This window comes from Mesoplodon bidens, assembly GCF_964165515.1.
Source record: "Mesoplodon bidens genome assembly, chromosome: 8".
NCBI classification, from domain to species: domain Eukaryota; kingdom Metazoa; phylum Chordata; class Mammalia; order Artiodactyla; family Ziphiidae; genus Mesoplodon; species Mesoplodon bidens.
In genome coordinates this window covers 29,697,964-29,715,410 of record NC_138165.1, presented here as the reverse complement: position 1 = coordinate 29,715,410, position 17,447 = coordinate 29,697,964, and the positions used below count along the sequence as shown (strand labels likewise).

Sequence of the window (17,447 nt, the reverse complement as noted above, 5' to 3'; positions counted from 1 at the left end):
TTTAAAATATGTAAAACATTATGTAAAATTTAGAGTTTCCATCAGGTCTTAATGGAGTCTCCCATTTAGTTTGACTTAGTGAAATAATACTAGATAAAGGCCTTGAAAACTCATCTTCACTTAAAGGGCATACAGTAGTCTCCAGGAGAGACTTCTTCCATCCCCCCATGAGCGATCGGTACCTGACCTTTCTGTCCTCTTCATAAGTAGACTTATGATCTGCAAGTGCTAATGGAGGTTCAGGTCCCAAGTAAGAAAGCTGAGACTTGGACTGTTGCCGGATGGAAGCTCTGTAAGTAAACAGAAAGATGAATTAGCCTATAAATTATGGGCAGGTTGGAACAGGACTCAGCTGGTTCCAAGTTTACATCACTTGTGTCAAATGAACAGAAATGTTTGCTAGGTTACATGGTAACCAGATAAGGGAGCTTCCTGATCAAGTTTGATAGAGCTATTCTTAAGGCAAAGCTAATCAGTTTGGTTGCTGTAGACAGCAGGCTAGACTCTGATTCACAGTATAACTGAGGAGGGAGAAAGAGAAGGGGGGCAAAGTTGTTCCACTAGTCCACCAAAAAAAAGGTCCAAGACTCAAATCCATTCCAAACCCACATGGTTCTACTAATTGCTATAATGGCAATGGTCCATCACTGTTACCTCCCTTCTGTTTGTAGGTTGTAGTTTTGATATTTCTCCTTCTCTCCCTCTCTCTCTTTCTCTTTCACCTTGATGTTTGCTTTAGCATAATGCCACCTGGATACAAATGGACCAGTAGGAGGAAAGAGGGCCACTAGTGAGGTTTTCTCCAGGCTATATACTGCCCATAGGGATGGATTTAGTTAACAAATCTCTTACTGAAATATAATTTAACTTGGTGTGTTCATTCATTCACTTGACAGAAGCTTACCGTGCACCTACAACATGCAAACCAGTGCCAGGTGCTTTGGGGGATACAAAGACTGGTCAATTACAGACTTCTCCCTAAGGAGCTTAAAACTTTTTTTTTTTTTTTTTTTTTGTGGTATGTGGGCCTCTCACTGCTGTGGCCTCTCCCGTTGTGGAGCACAGGTTCCGGATGCGCAGGCTCAGAGGCCATGGCTCACAGGCCCAGCCACTCTGCGGCATGTGGGATCTTCCCGGACTGGGGCTCAAACCCATGTCCCCTGCATTGGCAGGCAGATTCTTAACCACTGCGCCACCAGGGAAGCCCGCTTAAAACTTTATAGAAGAGCAATGCATGCATCCAACCCTGATGTAAGGGAGAATGCGGTAAGTGCTATAAGGCAGATTTAAATAAACAGTATGGAAATTTAAAGGAAAAAGGAATGTATGTCAGGTGTTACCATAAAAGGTTTCACAGAGGAGGTGGTTAAAGTAGGATCTGGGTATCTGTAGGCTGGAGGGAAGAGCATTGCTGATTGACAGAACAGTATAAAGAGAAGCATGGGGACAGAATTACTAGTTATATATACTTAGTATAGAGCAGATACAGGAAGTGATTGATTCAAATTGTTTTGTTTTTTCCCTGAGATTTCTGGGAAGGAGACTCCTACTCTCCTCTAGATTAAACTTGAAAGTATGTGACACTGGAAGCTGTTGGCAATTATGTCAAGGAAAGAAGCTTCCTGAAAAATGAATACTGAAAAATAAGTAGAGCAGAGAAGGGAAGAGAAAGAAACTGTATGTATCTTGGACAAATCATCGAAGCCCCAGCCTTGCTTGATGCCAAAGCCTCCTTGGACTATTTATTGAGTTATGTTAACTTATTCTTTCCCTTTAAAGGTTAAACCAGGTTGGCTTAGGTTTTCAGCCATTTGCAAATAGAGTCTTAAGTGATAGAGGCAATCCTGAAGACTTGAGAGGACAGAAGTTACACTATCAAAGCACTTAATCTGAAGAAGTACGGTGTAAAGAGAATGATTTAGAGATGAGGAGACCTGCATCGGCTGTGGTAGTGAGATCTAGATGGAGCTATTCATAAGTCTCTCTCTGTCATCCGTATCCAGGAGAAGTTAGACTAAAACAAATACCAAGGTGGTGCCTGCCTATTATTGATGCTCATCTAGCCTTCTTGAGAAGGCAGCAACACATCAACTGCATGACTCTAATTTGTTCCCACATTCTGTTGATGGCATCGCCATCCCCTTAGTCACCAGGTTCAACAGGCGCATTTATGTCAAGTCCTCCATCTTCCTTGCTCTTGCTCAAACTATTGCCAAGTCTTATTGTGATCAGGCATGAAACCACACCTCACCCCGATTCCCTGCTACCAAACTGGCCTCTGGGACACCCCAATCCCCTCCCACTTGGCCTGAAACCCTGCAGCAATAGAGTCATCTCTTTAAGTTAGGCTAACTAAGGTTGAGAGGTCATCTCCCAAAGGTGTGAGAAATAGGTATGTGTCAGCTAGAGAGAGCAGAGTGCATGACAGGGCTGAGACTTAAGGTTATGGGCCTAAATAGAAACTCAGAGCAGTAGAAGCCAAGGTAGGAGTATGTGCAGAAGAAGAGGGCATCAAAATATAGCTGCCCACAGTTCAGTTCGGAGCACAGAAGACCTTGATCCTCGTCCCCTCAAATTTCTACTACTTCATCTTATATTTCTTAAATCTCTCTTTCTCTCATTCCCTGTTGCCCACCATTCCACCTGTCTAGCATAAGCTGTCCCAGTGAGACCATGGGCAGTAAGGGTGCGAGACAGGGGCCTGACCTGCCCCCTCTGGTCTGCCATAAACACCAGCATTAGAATTCTATCACACCCCTTTTCAGAAACTTACAACATCTGCTCCTCCCTTCCTGAGAAGCCGAGTGCCACTTCTCACCACAAATAAAAACAGCTAATTTGGGAATATATGTTCTCTCTGTCAACATTATTATTTAGGAAATTACTGTCATCCATGAAATTGTTCTTGAACCTAAAATATATTACTAAAGAGAGACTTAGGCATCAGAAGGACTGAAGCCAAGGAAATATGATACAAATGAACATTTCAATGAGTCATCTTAAAGATCTGTCAGCATACACAATAAGATATTTTTAACAGACCTTCTTACTCAAACTTATAAATCTTTCTCTGCAGGAGGTTAATAGCTACTTTCTGTGTATAGGTGGTATTTCTGTGTTTCTCTTCCTAGTCACCAAAATGGAGAATTTGTGAGAACTAATAGCCAAATAGAAAATATTTATATTAAAGATGGTTATCTGTTCCTAATAGTAAACTGTAAGTAAACTATGTAGAATGGGAAAAATTCTGTTCATCTGAAAAATTAAGGAAATATTAATTTTCTTGTTGACATGACCGTGAGATACATCTCCTCTTTGCAACCTTTAACTTAGTGATCAAAAGAGTTGCCTAGTCATTTTCTGTGTTTAAGAAGTTAGTTGGTATCTTCAAATTGTGATTCTAATGACCTTTATAATTTTTTTCTTCCAATCAGAAAAAAAGCTGGTTAAACATAATACCAGATGTCTATAAAAATTGCCTAACATTTTTGGCAATTTCTATATCTTTTATTTTATAGAGAAACATGAAGCTATTGTTTTATTACTTTCCAAATTCAAAAAATTCAATAAAACTAGCATTTCTTAGAATTTTTCTGAATAGACTTGTTCTTAAAAGGAAAAATAAAAATCAGTGAATATTAAAAGTAAGTAAATCTGTGTTTGAACGACTTGGAGTTGTTATCTGAATATTATATTTTAAGCTTCTTTAACCATTTTTCAATAAACAATTAGCTACCTTGAAAGAGCAAGTCCTAAACTGAGTCTTTGTTCAGAGCACAGCCTTGAGTTAAATGTCCTAGAAATGGTAAACTCCATGGTGGAGAAATATGCTGTCAGTCTGTTGCTTACAAATAGTTTCCTACCTTAAGAAAAAAAGATCTTGAATAACATTTTCACGAATATAGGCAAATACTCCTGGGCAGAATTATTCTTAATACATAGACTTTTAACATTAAAGGAACTATTTTTTTTAAACTTTTAAACCAGAATGAAAAGCTAAATTTATAGTCTTGCTATATAGCATGCTCCAAAAATATGCTTTGGAAGTCAATGCCCATGTATTGATCTAGGAAAAAATAAATTCATGTTTAGGAAAATTCTCTTTAAACGTCAGACAATGAATCTCTTATTTCATCTAGTTAAAGAATGATTTGATTTTGGATGGGTAACTCTGGGAGCAGAAATATTTGTAATTCAATTACAGCTCAGTAGGTTAAAGAATGAAGCTAAAGGCATGAATTTGACCTCCATTTAAGACAGTGCTTCATACCACAGTTAGCTTTGGGAGACAAGTCTGAACAGATTTTTTTAAAATCCCCCTTCTAAGCTTAATAAACAACATTTTAACTACAGAGCATCTTTATCATGTCCCCTACCCTCAATAAAATGAGAAGCCAAACTTAAACAAAAAATCTCTATGAATTGGAGACAGAAATGTCAATATAGCAAGCAAGGATTCATTTGCATGTTCATTATTACACAAGACCTGGGGCTGTGTTTAAGTAAGGGCTCTCCAGGTTGTACCTGAGGTATTGCCAGAGGATCTTAGCTGCAGAGGGCTCCTAAGAACATTTGAAAACTTTAAAATCTGTCCCGTGACTTAAGCTTACCTTAAGCTAGCTTGGTAGCTCCCTCTGCTAAAGGTCTGATTTCTCTCAAGTAAGATATCTTCAGTTTCATCTTTTCCTATTCAACACAACACAAGTGATCCCTTAGTGTATACAACAAGCAGAACCATATCAAAATAAAATTATTATTTACTATATTTCCCTAGCATATCACTACTATGTCTGATGCTAAAACAGTCTGTTAACTTTATTGCAATAAATGAAAGTGAGCACTTGTCCAGCACATTCTAACAAAAACAACAATAAAAAAATAAAAATACTGAGCAAGATTGAATCTTTTGAACTATATGATAGCCTATGTGTTATCACCACAGAAATAGATAACCTATAGATATAGCCGATATTAACCACAAAAAACTTATGAGAAGCCCACTAGAGGTGGCAAAAAAAAAAAAAAGACGCACCAAGTTAAAAAAAACCCAAAACTTTTCAGAATAAATCACGTGTTAAATGTATACAGTCATTTTACCCAATAGTGTTCACAAATCCAGATGTGATATGGTAGAGAAAGTTTTGAATGTTTGGTTAATGCAGGTTGAGGTAAACCACCAAACCTGAAAATTCAGATTGAAAAAGAGAAGGTACACTAGGGCCTGAAGTATCTATCTACATTAGTGAAAATAAGCATAAACCTTTTTAGTCATTGGTTAATTCACTCAGCCAACTAGAGGAGAGCTCCTACTGAGTGCAGGACACTCTAGGAAGACTCTCCTATTTGCAAACTGTGAGGGAAAAAAGGGATGGAATTGAAAGTTCTTCCACAAAAGACCTGTGTTTTAGCTCTATGACTTGATCAATAACTAAACCTCCTGAACATTGTTCTTTCCTTTATCGTCTATACAATGTCTCCCAGGGCTTTGAGGAGAACAAATAAGATACTGTATATTAAAATGCATAGAAATCCAAAAAGCATTATATATAGCTAACTATTTAATATAATGTACAAGCATAATGGAAAAGGCACTTGCCCTTTATGTCTTTTTCATTAAAGGCTTGATCTCCTTGACTTTGCAAAGTCACTAGAGTGAAGTAAACTCCTTTCCTTTCCAACAGTTCTTCATGGGTGCCTCTTTCCACTGCTGTACCACGTTCAAAACCAATAATGACGTCTGCAGCTCTAACCGTGGATAGACGATGAGCGACAGAAATGATTGTGTGCCCATGCTGAACCTGTAAGAGTACAGTGCACAGTTAAGCCAGACTGTAAGACAGAGCTGACATTGACATTTGGGCAGTCTCTGAATCCACAAGTAAGACAGAGCCTCAGTTCCTGGGAAGATCCTTAAATAGGCTGTACAGACATTAGAAAATGCCAGCGTGCCTTCTTGTGGCTAATAAATGCCATCACATCACATCACATCACACCAATCAGCAATTGGTCTGGTTGCTGCTATTAATCAACAGCTGAAAACCAAAATGGAAATTTTTTAAATCACATATTTTATGTTAGACTTAACAAGATTTAAAATTTTACATGTGCAGCTTTTAGAAGCAAATCATAATGTCTTCCATTCAACTGTGAGGAACATAGTGGTGAGCCAATATTTTCCAGGTGGATACACTGACCCATGTAGTCCTTCTCTGTCCCTCTTTCTGTCTCTCCTCTCTCCACAGCTGCCTTCCCTACAGCAAAACAAGAATTTCCACACAGACTTATGAAAGGAACTCAGACTTTCAACAAACCTTACTCAGTGCCTCTTGCACCATGGCTTCACTCTCATTGTCCAGTGCCGAGGTGGCCATGTCCAAAAGTAGGATCTTCGGGTTTCGGACAAGGGCTCTAGCAATGGCTAGTCTTTGTTTCTGGCCACCACTCATCTGGCCTCCTCCTTCTCCAACAAGAGTGTCAAATTGCTAGGAAGAAGGTGACATCAGTAATGAAGAGGTAGAATTTGAAGGATCCTGACCGATTCTTCACAAAGGTCCTTTCTAGCTTCCTCCTCAAGCATGAATTTTCACAGGTCCGCCTTTCACTTAAAAAGACTCTTTCCTGAAACAGGGTATTATCTAATCAATATTTGTGTATAAAATCAAGATATTGATTTATCCTTTCATTCTGGGATGTAAAAATGTTTCTCTTTAGCTCAACTTCAAATAACATGTTTCCACCACAATAAAAGTGGATCAGGGTCCTGAAAATCCATCTTAGAGGATTAGAGCATGTATCAAAGCACTGTCTCTTTTCTCTAGCTAGACAACACAGAAAAACACAACGCTAAAACTGTCTATATATTATGAATGAAAGATCAAAGTAGCTTTAAAATCATTATCATGAATAGCAAACAGTTACTGAGTATCTTGCATGTCTAGCGTTATATTGGAATCTCACAATGGGGCATTGTGGTCAGACTCTTATCTTGCTTATTATTAGCCAACGTGAGTTGAGCATCTACCATGTAGAAAGCATGAATTTAAGCCCTCTACACATATCATCATATTTAGTCCTCACAGATGCCACATGAGGTAGGTACTACTATTCTGCTCAATTGATGCATAAGGAAATACTGGGGCCTGAGGGGGCAAAGTAATTTGCCCAAGTTCATAAGGCTTGCAAGTAGAGAAGCTGGGATTTGTATGGAGGCAGACTGATTCTAAAGCTTTATACTTTTTAACCACTAGACTATATAATACAGCTGAAATCCTATTCATACAAATATTTCAGAAGGCTGAGTAGGAAGTATTCTAGAGCACGGACTCTGGAGCCAGACCACCTGGATGAGATAATTGTCTCTCCTGCCTTGAGCAAGTGATTTGATCTCTTGGAACCTCAATTCTCCATCAGTAGATGCAGATAATAATAGTAGCTGCCTGACAGGATGATTGTGAGAGTTAAATGAATTAATAGATGTAAAGTGCTTAGAACAGTGCCTGATATGTAGTAAGCACTAACTATGTGTAAACTAGTAATAATAACTCTTCCATTTAGCAGACCATTGGCCACAAAATCCGTACAAGTATACTATTAGGGAGTTGGTTTTTGTTGTCGTGTTGTATAAAATAAAGATAAATGAGGAAATTTTGAATATGTGAGATACAGTACTGAAGACACAGTATTAGCTGCCCAAGCACAAGAAAATTAAAGAGCACTGACAATGATAGCCATCAAAAGGGCATTGTGAAAGTTACTGCCACATGACAAACTTATCATCCACTTAGACAAATGCTTAATAGACAGAATAAGGAAATTGTATCTGGGTCAAAGGAGCTTTTAAAAGAAAGCTACCCCAGTTTGGTAGGTTTTTAATATATTAACAACAACATATTTTCAGACAAAGGGGAGAAACTCAAGATACACTTCTGGGCATAAAATTAAAACATGACATTAAGATTTTAATAATTTAGGAATCAAATGAAAAGAAATGTACATTACTGTGTAATTTTTTTGCCTTCTATGACTTCTGGGTTTCCCTCTGGAATGAGAGGCTAGGGATACCTGTGGCAGGTCCATGATGAAGCTGTAGGCATTGGCTTCCTTGGCAGCTCGGACTATATCTTCCATCATTGCATCTTCTCTGCCATAGCGAATATTCTCTGCAATGGTGGTGGAAAATAAAACAGGCTCTTGCTCCACTATCCCAATCTGAGCTCTAAGCCACTGAATGTTAAGAGAGCGAATGTCATGGCCATCCAAGGTCACCTAGAGAACAAGAATACAAGGTCACTTCTCTTGGAATCCTTCAGAGTTCTGAGTTATACTACTAGGTTGTACTTGATCTATGGGGAGAAAAAAAAGAGACCAACGAGATTGTAAAAGAAACAATTCCTCTTACAATGTGGTTGTTAATATAAGGATGACAACAAAATTGAAATCAAGTATAGCTGTAGGACAATTCACTGTAGAAACACAATTGGTATAAAGTTCACTTGATATAGTTTAACATGATCGGCCCAGGAGTAGAAAAGTTTTTAATTCCTTAATAAAGAGTAGAGTCAGTTATTCACCATACTTTGAATATTTTTATCTTTTGACTTGAGGCCAAAATGAACTTCAAAAGACACAATGAAAATAAGCAATGATCTCTATCTTGTATATATGTGTTTAGAACAACTTACTTTCTGGCCAGACTCATCAAATGACACTTGGCTGTTCAAAAGCAATTGAAACTGTAAGTGCGATAAGTAAATAATTATTACTATTAGAAAAAAGTAAAAATTTTACATCAAGAAAACATGATTTCTATATATTCAGAATATAGTTATGGTGGTATGTAGCAAAGAATACCCAATCAGAGAACAAAGTGTCTGTGAAGAAAGAGAACTCTATCACATTTGCCATGTCACTCTGACAGTACATGCATTATTTAGAGCTCATTGCATGGAAGTCATTTAATATACAGTCAAATGATCCTATCTAAAGGCATCAAGGAGATGTTGACAAGAATGATTTTGAGGCAGAGTGAAAAGAGCATAGGCTTTGGCATCCAACAGATCTGGGTTCAGATCTCAATCTCTCTCCTTCCTCATTTGCAAAACAGGCATATTTATCTTTGGAGGTCACTGTGAAAATAAGTGATGATTTTCATAAAGCACTTGACATATAATATTGATAAATAGCAACTATTAAGTTTTTTTTTAAGTTTCAATCTATGTTTATAGTCAGATAAACACAAGGAGAAAGAAACAGTAGTTTTTTAACCTAACTTCTCAAAGCAATAATCAAGAGCTGTTCTCTGTTAATTCTGGTCATGTAAACTTTCTTATACTTAGTGTTTGGAGAACCTTAGGGAAAAATAATAATTTTGTTACAATAAGAAGAAAGAAATGGAAATGTTCCCTCACTAAAGAGGCAGCAATACCATTTTGAATGTATCTGCACATTCAGTTACATCACTGAGCATATGGACTGGTTATTTATCGAACACAACCACCATGGACGGAATTAGTCCAGTTGGTTCCGTCAAAAATCACTGTCAACTATGCAGATGTCAGGATGGTCTCAGTGTATGCTAGGTCTTTGTGTCTGACCAATGTATAACGATTTGCAATTTCCTATCCCCGTGGATTAAGAATTTTCTAGAAAATACACACCATGCCTTCACTGGGGTCATAGAATCGCTGAATGAGCTGCAGTGCCGTGCTTTTCCCAGCTCCACTGGATCCTACCATAGCTGTCATTTCCCCTGATTTAATGACCATGCTTAAGTTATTTAAAATCTGCAGAGAAAAGAAAAGAGCAATGTTCAGATTGCTGTCAATTAGGCTACAAGTTAGAATGCTTTGTGAGGACACTGTGTATGTGTTTACTTATGCCCTCACAGCAATATCCACTGATTTCCCTCAATAACCAGAAAAATTAGTAAACAATGCCTAGGATGTGGTTTTAGCATTTAGCTCATTACTTAGCAATAAACTGATAGCTGTAGCCAACAAATAAAACACTGTTGAAGTAAATAAGCCAGGCCGACTTTGAAAAGTATGTTCTAGAATCTAATTTAAAATGTTTCTGACACGTCAGGATACCTCAAGGAGACTGTCCCAATTAGCTTAGGGGAGAAAGCCACTTAGCAGTAGAAGACTTTATTAAAACAAACTACTGGCATTGGGAATAGAAGAAAAAACAGAAATGACATAAATGTATTTCAATTCAACCGGTATTTGTTGAACAGCTATTATGAACTAGCTCCAAACAGATATTATAAATGAAGCTTTCAGTCATCTGTTCAAAAATCCTTACTGAGTAAGTACTACCTTGTGATCTATATTTCACAAAGCACTTTTACATACTTTGACATTTAATGTTTATATATATATATATATATGTGCTATATTACAGTAATCAAAAATATACTTCAGAAATGTTCTCAGAATATATGTAACTATGTTTTATATACAGATGTGTATGAGGTGTGTGTGTGTGTGTGTGTGTGTGTATATATATATATATATATATTTACTTACATTATAAGTATGTAGTATTAGAATTAAGTTGCATGGGATTGAGTTCTGTGGGGGTAATAGAAATAGTATTAAGAAAGGGTAGCTAACTATGGAAAACAGTACAAAGTTTCCTCAAAATATTAAAAATGGAGCTGCCATATGATCCAGCAATTTCACTTCTGTGTATTTACCAGAAGAAAACAGAAACAATAATTTGAAAAGATACATGCATACCAGTGTTCATTGCAGTATTATTTACAATAGCCAAGATATGGAAGCAACCTAAGTATCCATCAATAGATGAATGAAGAAAATGTGGTATACACATATAAACACATATACACACACACACACGCACACACACAATGGAATATTACTCAGCTATAAAAAATTAAATCTTGCCATTTGCGACAACATGGATAAATCTAGAAGGTACTATGCTAAGTGAAATAAGTCAGACAGAGAAAGACAAATACTGTATGATCTTACATGTGGAATCTAAAAAACAAAATAAATAAACAAGCAAAACCAAATGAAAATAAACTCAGAGATACAGAGAACAAAGGAGTGGTTCCCAGAGGGGAAAATAAGTGAAGGGGATAAAGAAGTACAAGCCTGCAGTTATAAAACAAAGGCACGTGGATATAATATACAGCATAAGGAATGTAGTCAATAATATTGTAATAACTTTGTATGGGGACAGATGGTTACTAGACTTATCGTGGTGATCATTTCATAATTTATGCAAATGTCAAATCGCTATGTAGTATACGTGAAACCAGCACAATATTGTACATCAACTATATTTCAATTAAAAAAATAAAAAGAAAGGGTGGCTAAAGATACTCTTTTAAAAATGAAGAATAAGTCTCCTCCCAAAGCCAGTTCATTTGGGGAGTAGGTCCTAATTTTCCTGTGGGGTAAATTGGCTTTAAAGATACTTGCTCAGTAGGTGCGGGAAAACTGTAAATTTTCTTCACCATGTGCCCTGGACAATCACCTAGTACAAGACATGTGACCACAATATCACAAGATTACCTTTCCTTAAAGGACTGATCTAGAGATCCTTGTGAACTTACAGATAGGAAATAAAAAAGGTCAAAGACAGCAGCTTTCCTTTGCCACTTCATTCCCTACCCGTTCAGTGTCCCGCCTTCTGCAGGCTTTAAGGATGTGATTGATAAGCCATCCTTCTGGATTGTTCTGATTGTTTTGCAGTTTGTTTAGCTTGTGCTCACAGTGACAGGATCTGCCACTCATTTTATCAGAGCATCACTCAGTTGACTTAACCTGAGTGTGCTACCAGACTGTGTTGCCACCAGAGAGATTTGCATATATTATTATCACAAGGAATATGGTTTGTGGCCTGAGGAACGCAAGACACCTGAGGATACTTACAGAGAAACGTGTCTCTCCGCCTCGTTCCTGGAAAATAAGTCATGCTTCATAAAAACAGTTATTCTGTGGCTCTGGAAATGAATCATCAAGAAGAATTTGGCACTTACCTTCACCTCTGGTCTGGAAGGATAGTGGAAGGTCACATTATGGAATTCAATTTCACCTTTAATTCGATCCAACTTGTAACCATCTTCTGACATGCAGTCAATGAGGGGTTTCTGGAGTAGAATATGAAAGGAATATAGCAACAGCATGTATTATATGCATTTACGGTCCATCTCGGTTTGAACTGATTCATAAAACAGAACAACAACCAGGTAAAACACTGCAGTGATATGCCAAAGATAAGTTGCTTCCACATTAAATATGCATTAATGATAGCAATAATATTCACTACCATTCACTGAGAAATTAATGTGAGATTATTACTATTGTAATTACCATTACTATATAATAGTATTAATATATTTCATATATTTATATATAACAAAACTTACATAAATAAGTAATATACAATTAATTATAATTAATATAAAACATGTCAATGATCATATAATTGGTATAAAATATTATCACATTAATTTAATTAATTAGTATTTATTGTATACTACTATGATATATTATTACATAATGACAATAAAATAATATAATAGGTTGGCCAAAAAGTTCATTTGGGTTTTTCCATAAGATGTTATGGAAATATATAGTATTGATCTATAATTAATATATTAGTATATAATATATTGATATTATTATGGAGTATTATCAATTGAGATACCACAGAAGACAATGTACAAGGTGCTTTAATATGCTTTTTTCATTTATGTAAACATCACTGTAACCTAACTAGACAGGTGATATGCCCATTTGTTCACTTGAGGAAGTAGAGACATCTCAAGAGGCCAAGGTCCAGTAGTATCCAACATTTAAGTATCTATTGTAGATGATGATTAAAACTAACTAAACCTCCTCAAGTGGTGTCTTCAAATATACCAACTTTCAACTGATATGCTGAATTCCACCTCTGTTGTTGTTAGTGGTGAGCCTAATTCAGAACTTAACCAGGGCTTCCCTGGTGGCGCAGTGGTTGAGAGTCCGCCTGCCAATGCAAGGAACACGGGTTCGTGCCCCGGTCCAGGAAGATCCCACATGCCGCGGAGCGGCTGGGCCCGTGAGCCATGGGCGCTGAGCCTGCGCGTCCGGAGCCTGTGCTCTGCAACGGGAGAGGCCACGGCAGTGAGAGGCCCGCGTACCGCAAAAAAAAAAAAAAAAGAACTTAACCATGCTAGGTCATCAGACAAGAGTGAGGGTCATCTCCGACTACCAGAACAATCCAGGGTCAACTTTTTTCCTCTCCCTCACTAGTGAGAGAAATTCATCATAATAACTCTATTTGGGGCTACAGTGTTATCTATTTCTTCTTCTTTGGTCTCTAGTAAAAATAATAAAATAATTCTTTTTTTTTTTTTTTTGCAGTACGCGGGCCTCTCACTGTTGTGGCCTCTCCCGTTGCGGAGCGCAGGCTCCGGACGCGCAGGCTCAGCGGCCATGGCTCACGGGCCCAGCCGCTCCGAGGCATGTGGGATCTTCCCGGACCGGGGCACGAACCCGTGTCCCCTGCATTGGCAGGAGGACTCTCAACCACTGCGCCACCAGGGACGCCCCAATAAAATAATTTTTAAACGCCTTAATTTTTTGTAATCGTTTCAGGGGCCTTTCAGACTCGTCATCTAATTTGAGCATGCAACAACCCTAAGAATGAGGTAAACTTTGGATAGCTCTATGTGGTTTTCAACAATCTTTTTATACCCCAATAAATGAAACCCCAAAATATAAAACAACATATTGCCACCTCCCCCCTTCTGTTCTTGAATTTTGACCTCTCTAGCTTGACCTCTGATGTCTTCAATAACTTAACCAGGGAAATCCTAGCCAGGCTGCCAGGGTCCTTTACAATCTTGTAGACTTTCTGTCACAATTATAAGTTAATCTAATCTTATGAACTTGGTCTTAAAGTCCTGCGTGATCTGGCCCCTTCCCATTCCTCCAGCCTCTGTCTCTTGCTCACTCTGTTCAGTCACACTGACTTTTAGTTCCTTACATTCACCAAGCCCTTTTCCAACCTGGAGATCTCTTCCATGAATACCTCCCTGCTCTCACCTCTCAGGCATCTCTCCTCCCACGAGTCCCCTTTTGCATGGCTGACTCACCTCCTTTGGTTCTCAGCTCAGAAACGGTGTCACTGTCACTCAATTTAAATGCTCCATCCCCCATCCCAAGCACTTTCACACTGACCTATTTTACTCCCTTCCTTGTACTTATCACCATCCAATATTATCTTATCTTTGAATGTGCCTACTTCGGTATTGCCTATTTCCCATATGATATGAGAGCAGGGGCCTTATTTGTTCTATTTCACTCCTGCACTGCCAGCTCAGAATGGGGTCTGGCTCATGACAGCACTTATTTAAGTACTGCTGAATTAAGGGCATTGTGATAGTTTCTCATATTTTTTAACATTGAGGATAAATTCCTCATGAGTTCATTCCTCCCCTCAGCCCCAACCTGCTAATGGCCTTTACTTTTTGCTTTTACATACCCGGTCCATTGTCTCAAAAATGCTGGTGGCTGCTGCACGGCCAGCTGCAAAGGCTTCCAAACAGGAAGAGGCATTGCCAAGATTTAAAGCTCCTACTAGGACACTGAGGAAAATCTGTAATAAAAAGAGACAAACATAGTTTTCATCAATTTGTAAATAGTCTTCACTGTCATTTGGGCTGCCCATGTGAACTCAAAGATTTCTCAGAAATATTCTTCTGTGGGAGTTTGAAAGCTAAATAGCTCTTTGGAAACACTAGGAACAGTTTTTGTTCTGCAAAGTATCTCCAATTTTTCTACTGTTTGGATTTAAAAGACTACATTAGTTTTGATTGAACATCACTATTCTACAAAGAAGAACATGTTTTTAGATCAGTAAGAGGTGTAAGCAAGGCAGCATATAGACACTGAGTGGGTTCGAGTAGTGATACGATAATTGATTCGTTTTATAAACAGCCTTATAATGTTAAAGACTTCTGGTTCAAGGGTTGCTGAAATGATAAAGACACTGTGATTAGCTTGATTGTCCTAGAGACTGGTACGTGCAAATATGCCTACTACTACTGCTACTGCTATATTCCTGCTACTAGTGAACTAGTTTTTAGGATAACTACTGCTATACTACTATTAGCAATAATAAAAATAATAGTAAGGCATGTGTTTCAATGCTCTACTCGTATTACTTCATTTAATCCTTACAACAGAAGAGGAAACAGAGGTGTATGGAGGCTGCCTAATTTACACAATGTCTCATCGTGTATTAAGGGGTAGAGCATTATTTGAATCCAGGCTCTTGACTGACATTTTGTCCAGCTCCCAGGCTCATCTACTGCTGCTGCACACAAGTGGAGTGGCCAGGTTCCTGTGTAGAGCTGGGTAAGCTCTTCTTTGATTCACCAACGTGGCCATCTCATTAAGTTAGGGGAAGGCTACCTGCTCATGATCAGATGTTCCTACCCAACAGCACTCTGTTTTGTTTTGTTTTTAACATCTTTATTGGAGTATAATTGCTTTACAATGGTGTGTTGGTTTCTGCTGTATAACAAAGTGAATCAGTTATACATATACATATGTTCCCATATCTCTTCTCTCTTGTGTCTCCCTCCCTCCCACCCTCCCTATCCCACCCCTCTAGGTGGTCACAAACCACCGAGCTGATCTCCCTGTGCTATGCGGCTGCTTCCCACTAGCTATCTATTTTACGTTTGGTAGTGTATATATGTCCATGCCACTCTCTCACTTTGTCACAGCTTACCCTTCCCCCTCCCCGTGTCCTCAAGTCCATTCTCTAGTAGGTGAGCACTCTGTTTTTAATCAGTGCTGTTTATAAAGAAGCAAAGAGACAATTCCTCATGTTGGCCTCTAGGAGAAGCACAAGACTTCACCCTTTCAACCAAAGAACAAGCTTTAGTCATGTGACTCACATGGAGGCTGTTTCGTTGGCCACCATCTATTGAGGACTGGAGTTCTTTTCTGAGCTAAAATAAAGGTTGGCACCTGTATGAATGTAGTCTTTTTCGGGTAATCAAATAAACCTAGTCTGTGGTGGTTTCATGAGCTGGATTCTTCCCACGGGTTATAGCACACCAGGGCAAAATACCTGAGCCCCTCCCCATTCTCCTTCTCCCTTATGGCTGGACCATGGAGCTTCTCAAAGCCAGTCAGGCATCTCCTCCCTCTCAGGAACCTCTCTATTCTATATATCCGGATGCTGTGGGCCGGCCCCTTCTTGCCTTCTCCCTGAATTCCCTATTCTATGCATGGGGACAAACATTCTCCCTTCATCTGTCCTTCATCTGTCCATCTGTCCTTTTCCTTAATTATGGCAGGTACTTCCTCTCATTGGCAGATTACTTACTCTCTCAAGCCCCAGTAGTTCATTATCTGTAACACAGGGATAATGATTGCATATACCTCAAGGGATTGTTATGAGAAGTAAATGATAATGTGTGTAAAGGTGATTAATCCAATGTCAGCCACATAAATAATAGTGATGATGATGATGAAAGAAGTGAGATTCCACACTTAGGAAGTGAGAAGATGAACAGATAGAACAGTACTTGTGGTCTAATTTGTGTTAAGACCACCCGCATCAGAGGTCTTTCTAACTGAGCAAATGAAGCCTTCCACATGTCCTAGTTCAGGGGTCAGTAAACACTTTCCATAAAGGGTCAGTTAGTAAAGATTTTAGGCTTTTTAGGCCATATGGGCTGAAGCTATTATTCAACTCAATTCCCCGACTATGTAGTACAAAAGCAGTCATAGACGGTAGGAAATGAATGACTGTGGCTATGTTCCAATAAAACTTTATTTACAAAAACGGGCCACAGGCTGGATTTCACTTGTGGGCCATGGTTTGCTGATTCTAGACCAACTCACTAGTGGCCTGAACTGAAGTTTGGAGTCAAACCCTTGCTCAGCCTGGCTTTGCAAGCACTACCTCAAGCAAACATCTCTCTCGGGGTCCTCAGGGAAAGAGGGAGTGAGACAGACAGAGGTACACATCCTAATACCATCGCAGTAGCTAGCACACATCATTTCTCACCCCAAATATCTCACTCTTCAGCCCTGTGGACTGTGGTGTGGGAAGAGGGAGGGCAAAAGAGACCTCTGCGGAATAATTTATCTGTGGGTGTGCTGTGCTGGAGAAAAGGGGATCTGTTCATAGAAAATAAACTTATGGTCACCAAATGGGAAAGGGGGGAGGGATAAATTAGGAGTTTGGGATTAATGGATACACAGTACTATATATAAAATAGATAAACAACAAGGTCCTACTGTATAGCACAGGGAATTATATTCAATATCTTGTAATAACCTATAATGGAAAAGAATCTGAAAAAGGGTATATATATATATATATATAAAAAACTGAATCACTTTGCTCTACACCTGAAACTATCACAACATTGTAAATCAACTAGAGTTCAATTAAATAAGTAAATA

At 38.5% G+C, this 17,447-nt stretch overlaps 1 protein-coding gene across 3 annotated transcripts in view; it reads right to left on the bottom strand.

The window, feature by feature from the left end:
- The window catches only part of ABCB11 (ATP binding cassette subfamily B member 11), a 97,622-nt gene that overhangs the window by 39,127 nt on the left and 41,048 nt on the right, over nucleotides 1-17,447 (bottom strand). For 2 of the 3 annotated variants that reach the window (XM_081243140.1, XM_081243142.1), the window contains exons 11-19: nucleotides 14,503-14,616; nucleotides 12,011-12,121; nucleotides 9,657-9,782; nucleotides 8,682-8,732; nucleotides 8,062-8,265; nucleotides 6,312-6,482; nucleotides 5,597-5,798; nucleotides 4,611-4,686; nucleotides 188-290 (exon numbers count right to left, since the gene is read on the bottom strand). In XM_081243140.1, coding sequence (XP_081099266.1) covers nucleotides 188-290; nucleotides 4,611-4,686; nucleotides 5,597-5,798; nucleotides 6,312-6,482; nucleotides 8,062-8,265; nucleotides 8,682-8,732; nucleotides 9,657-9,782; nucleotides 12,011-12,121; nucleotides 14,503-14,616 — 1,158 coding nt within the window. The remainder of the gene's footprint in view (nucleotides 1-187; nucleotides 291-4,610; nucleotides 4,687-5,596; nucleotides 5,799-6,311; nucleotides 6,483-8,061; nucleotides 8,266-8,681; nucleotides 8,733-9,656; nucleotides 9,783-12,010; nucleotides 12,122-14,502; nucleotides 14,617-17,447) is intronic. The other variant, XM_081243141.1, reaches the window with a different exon arrangement.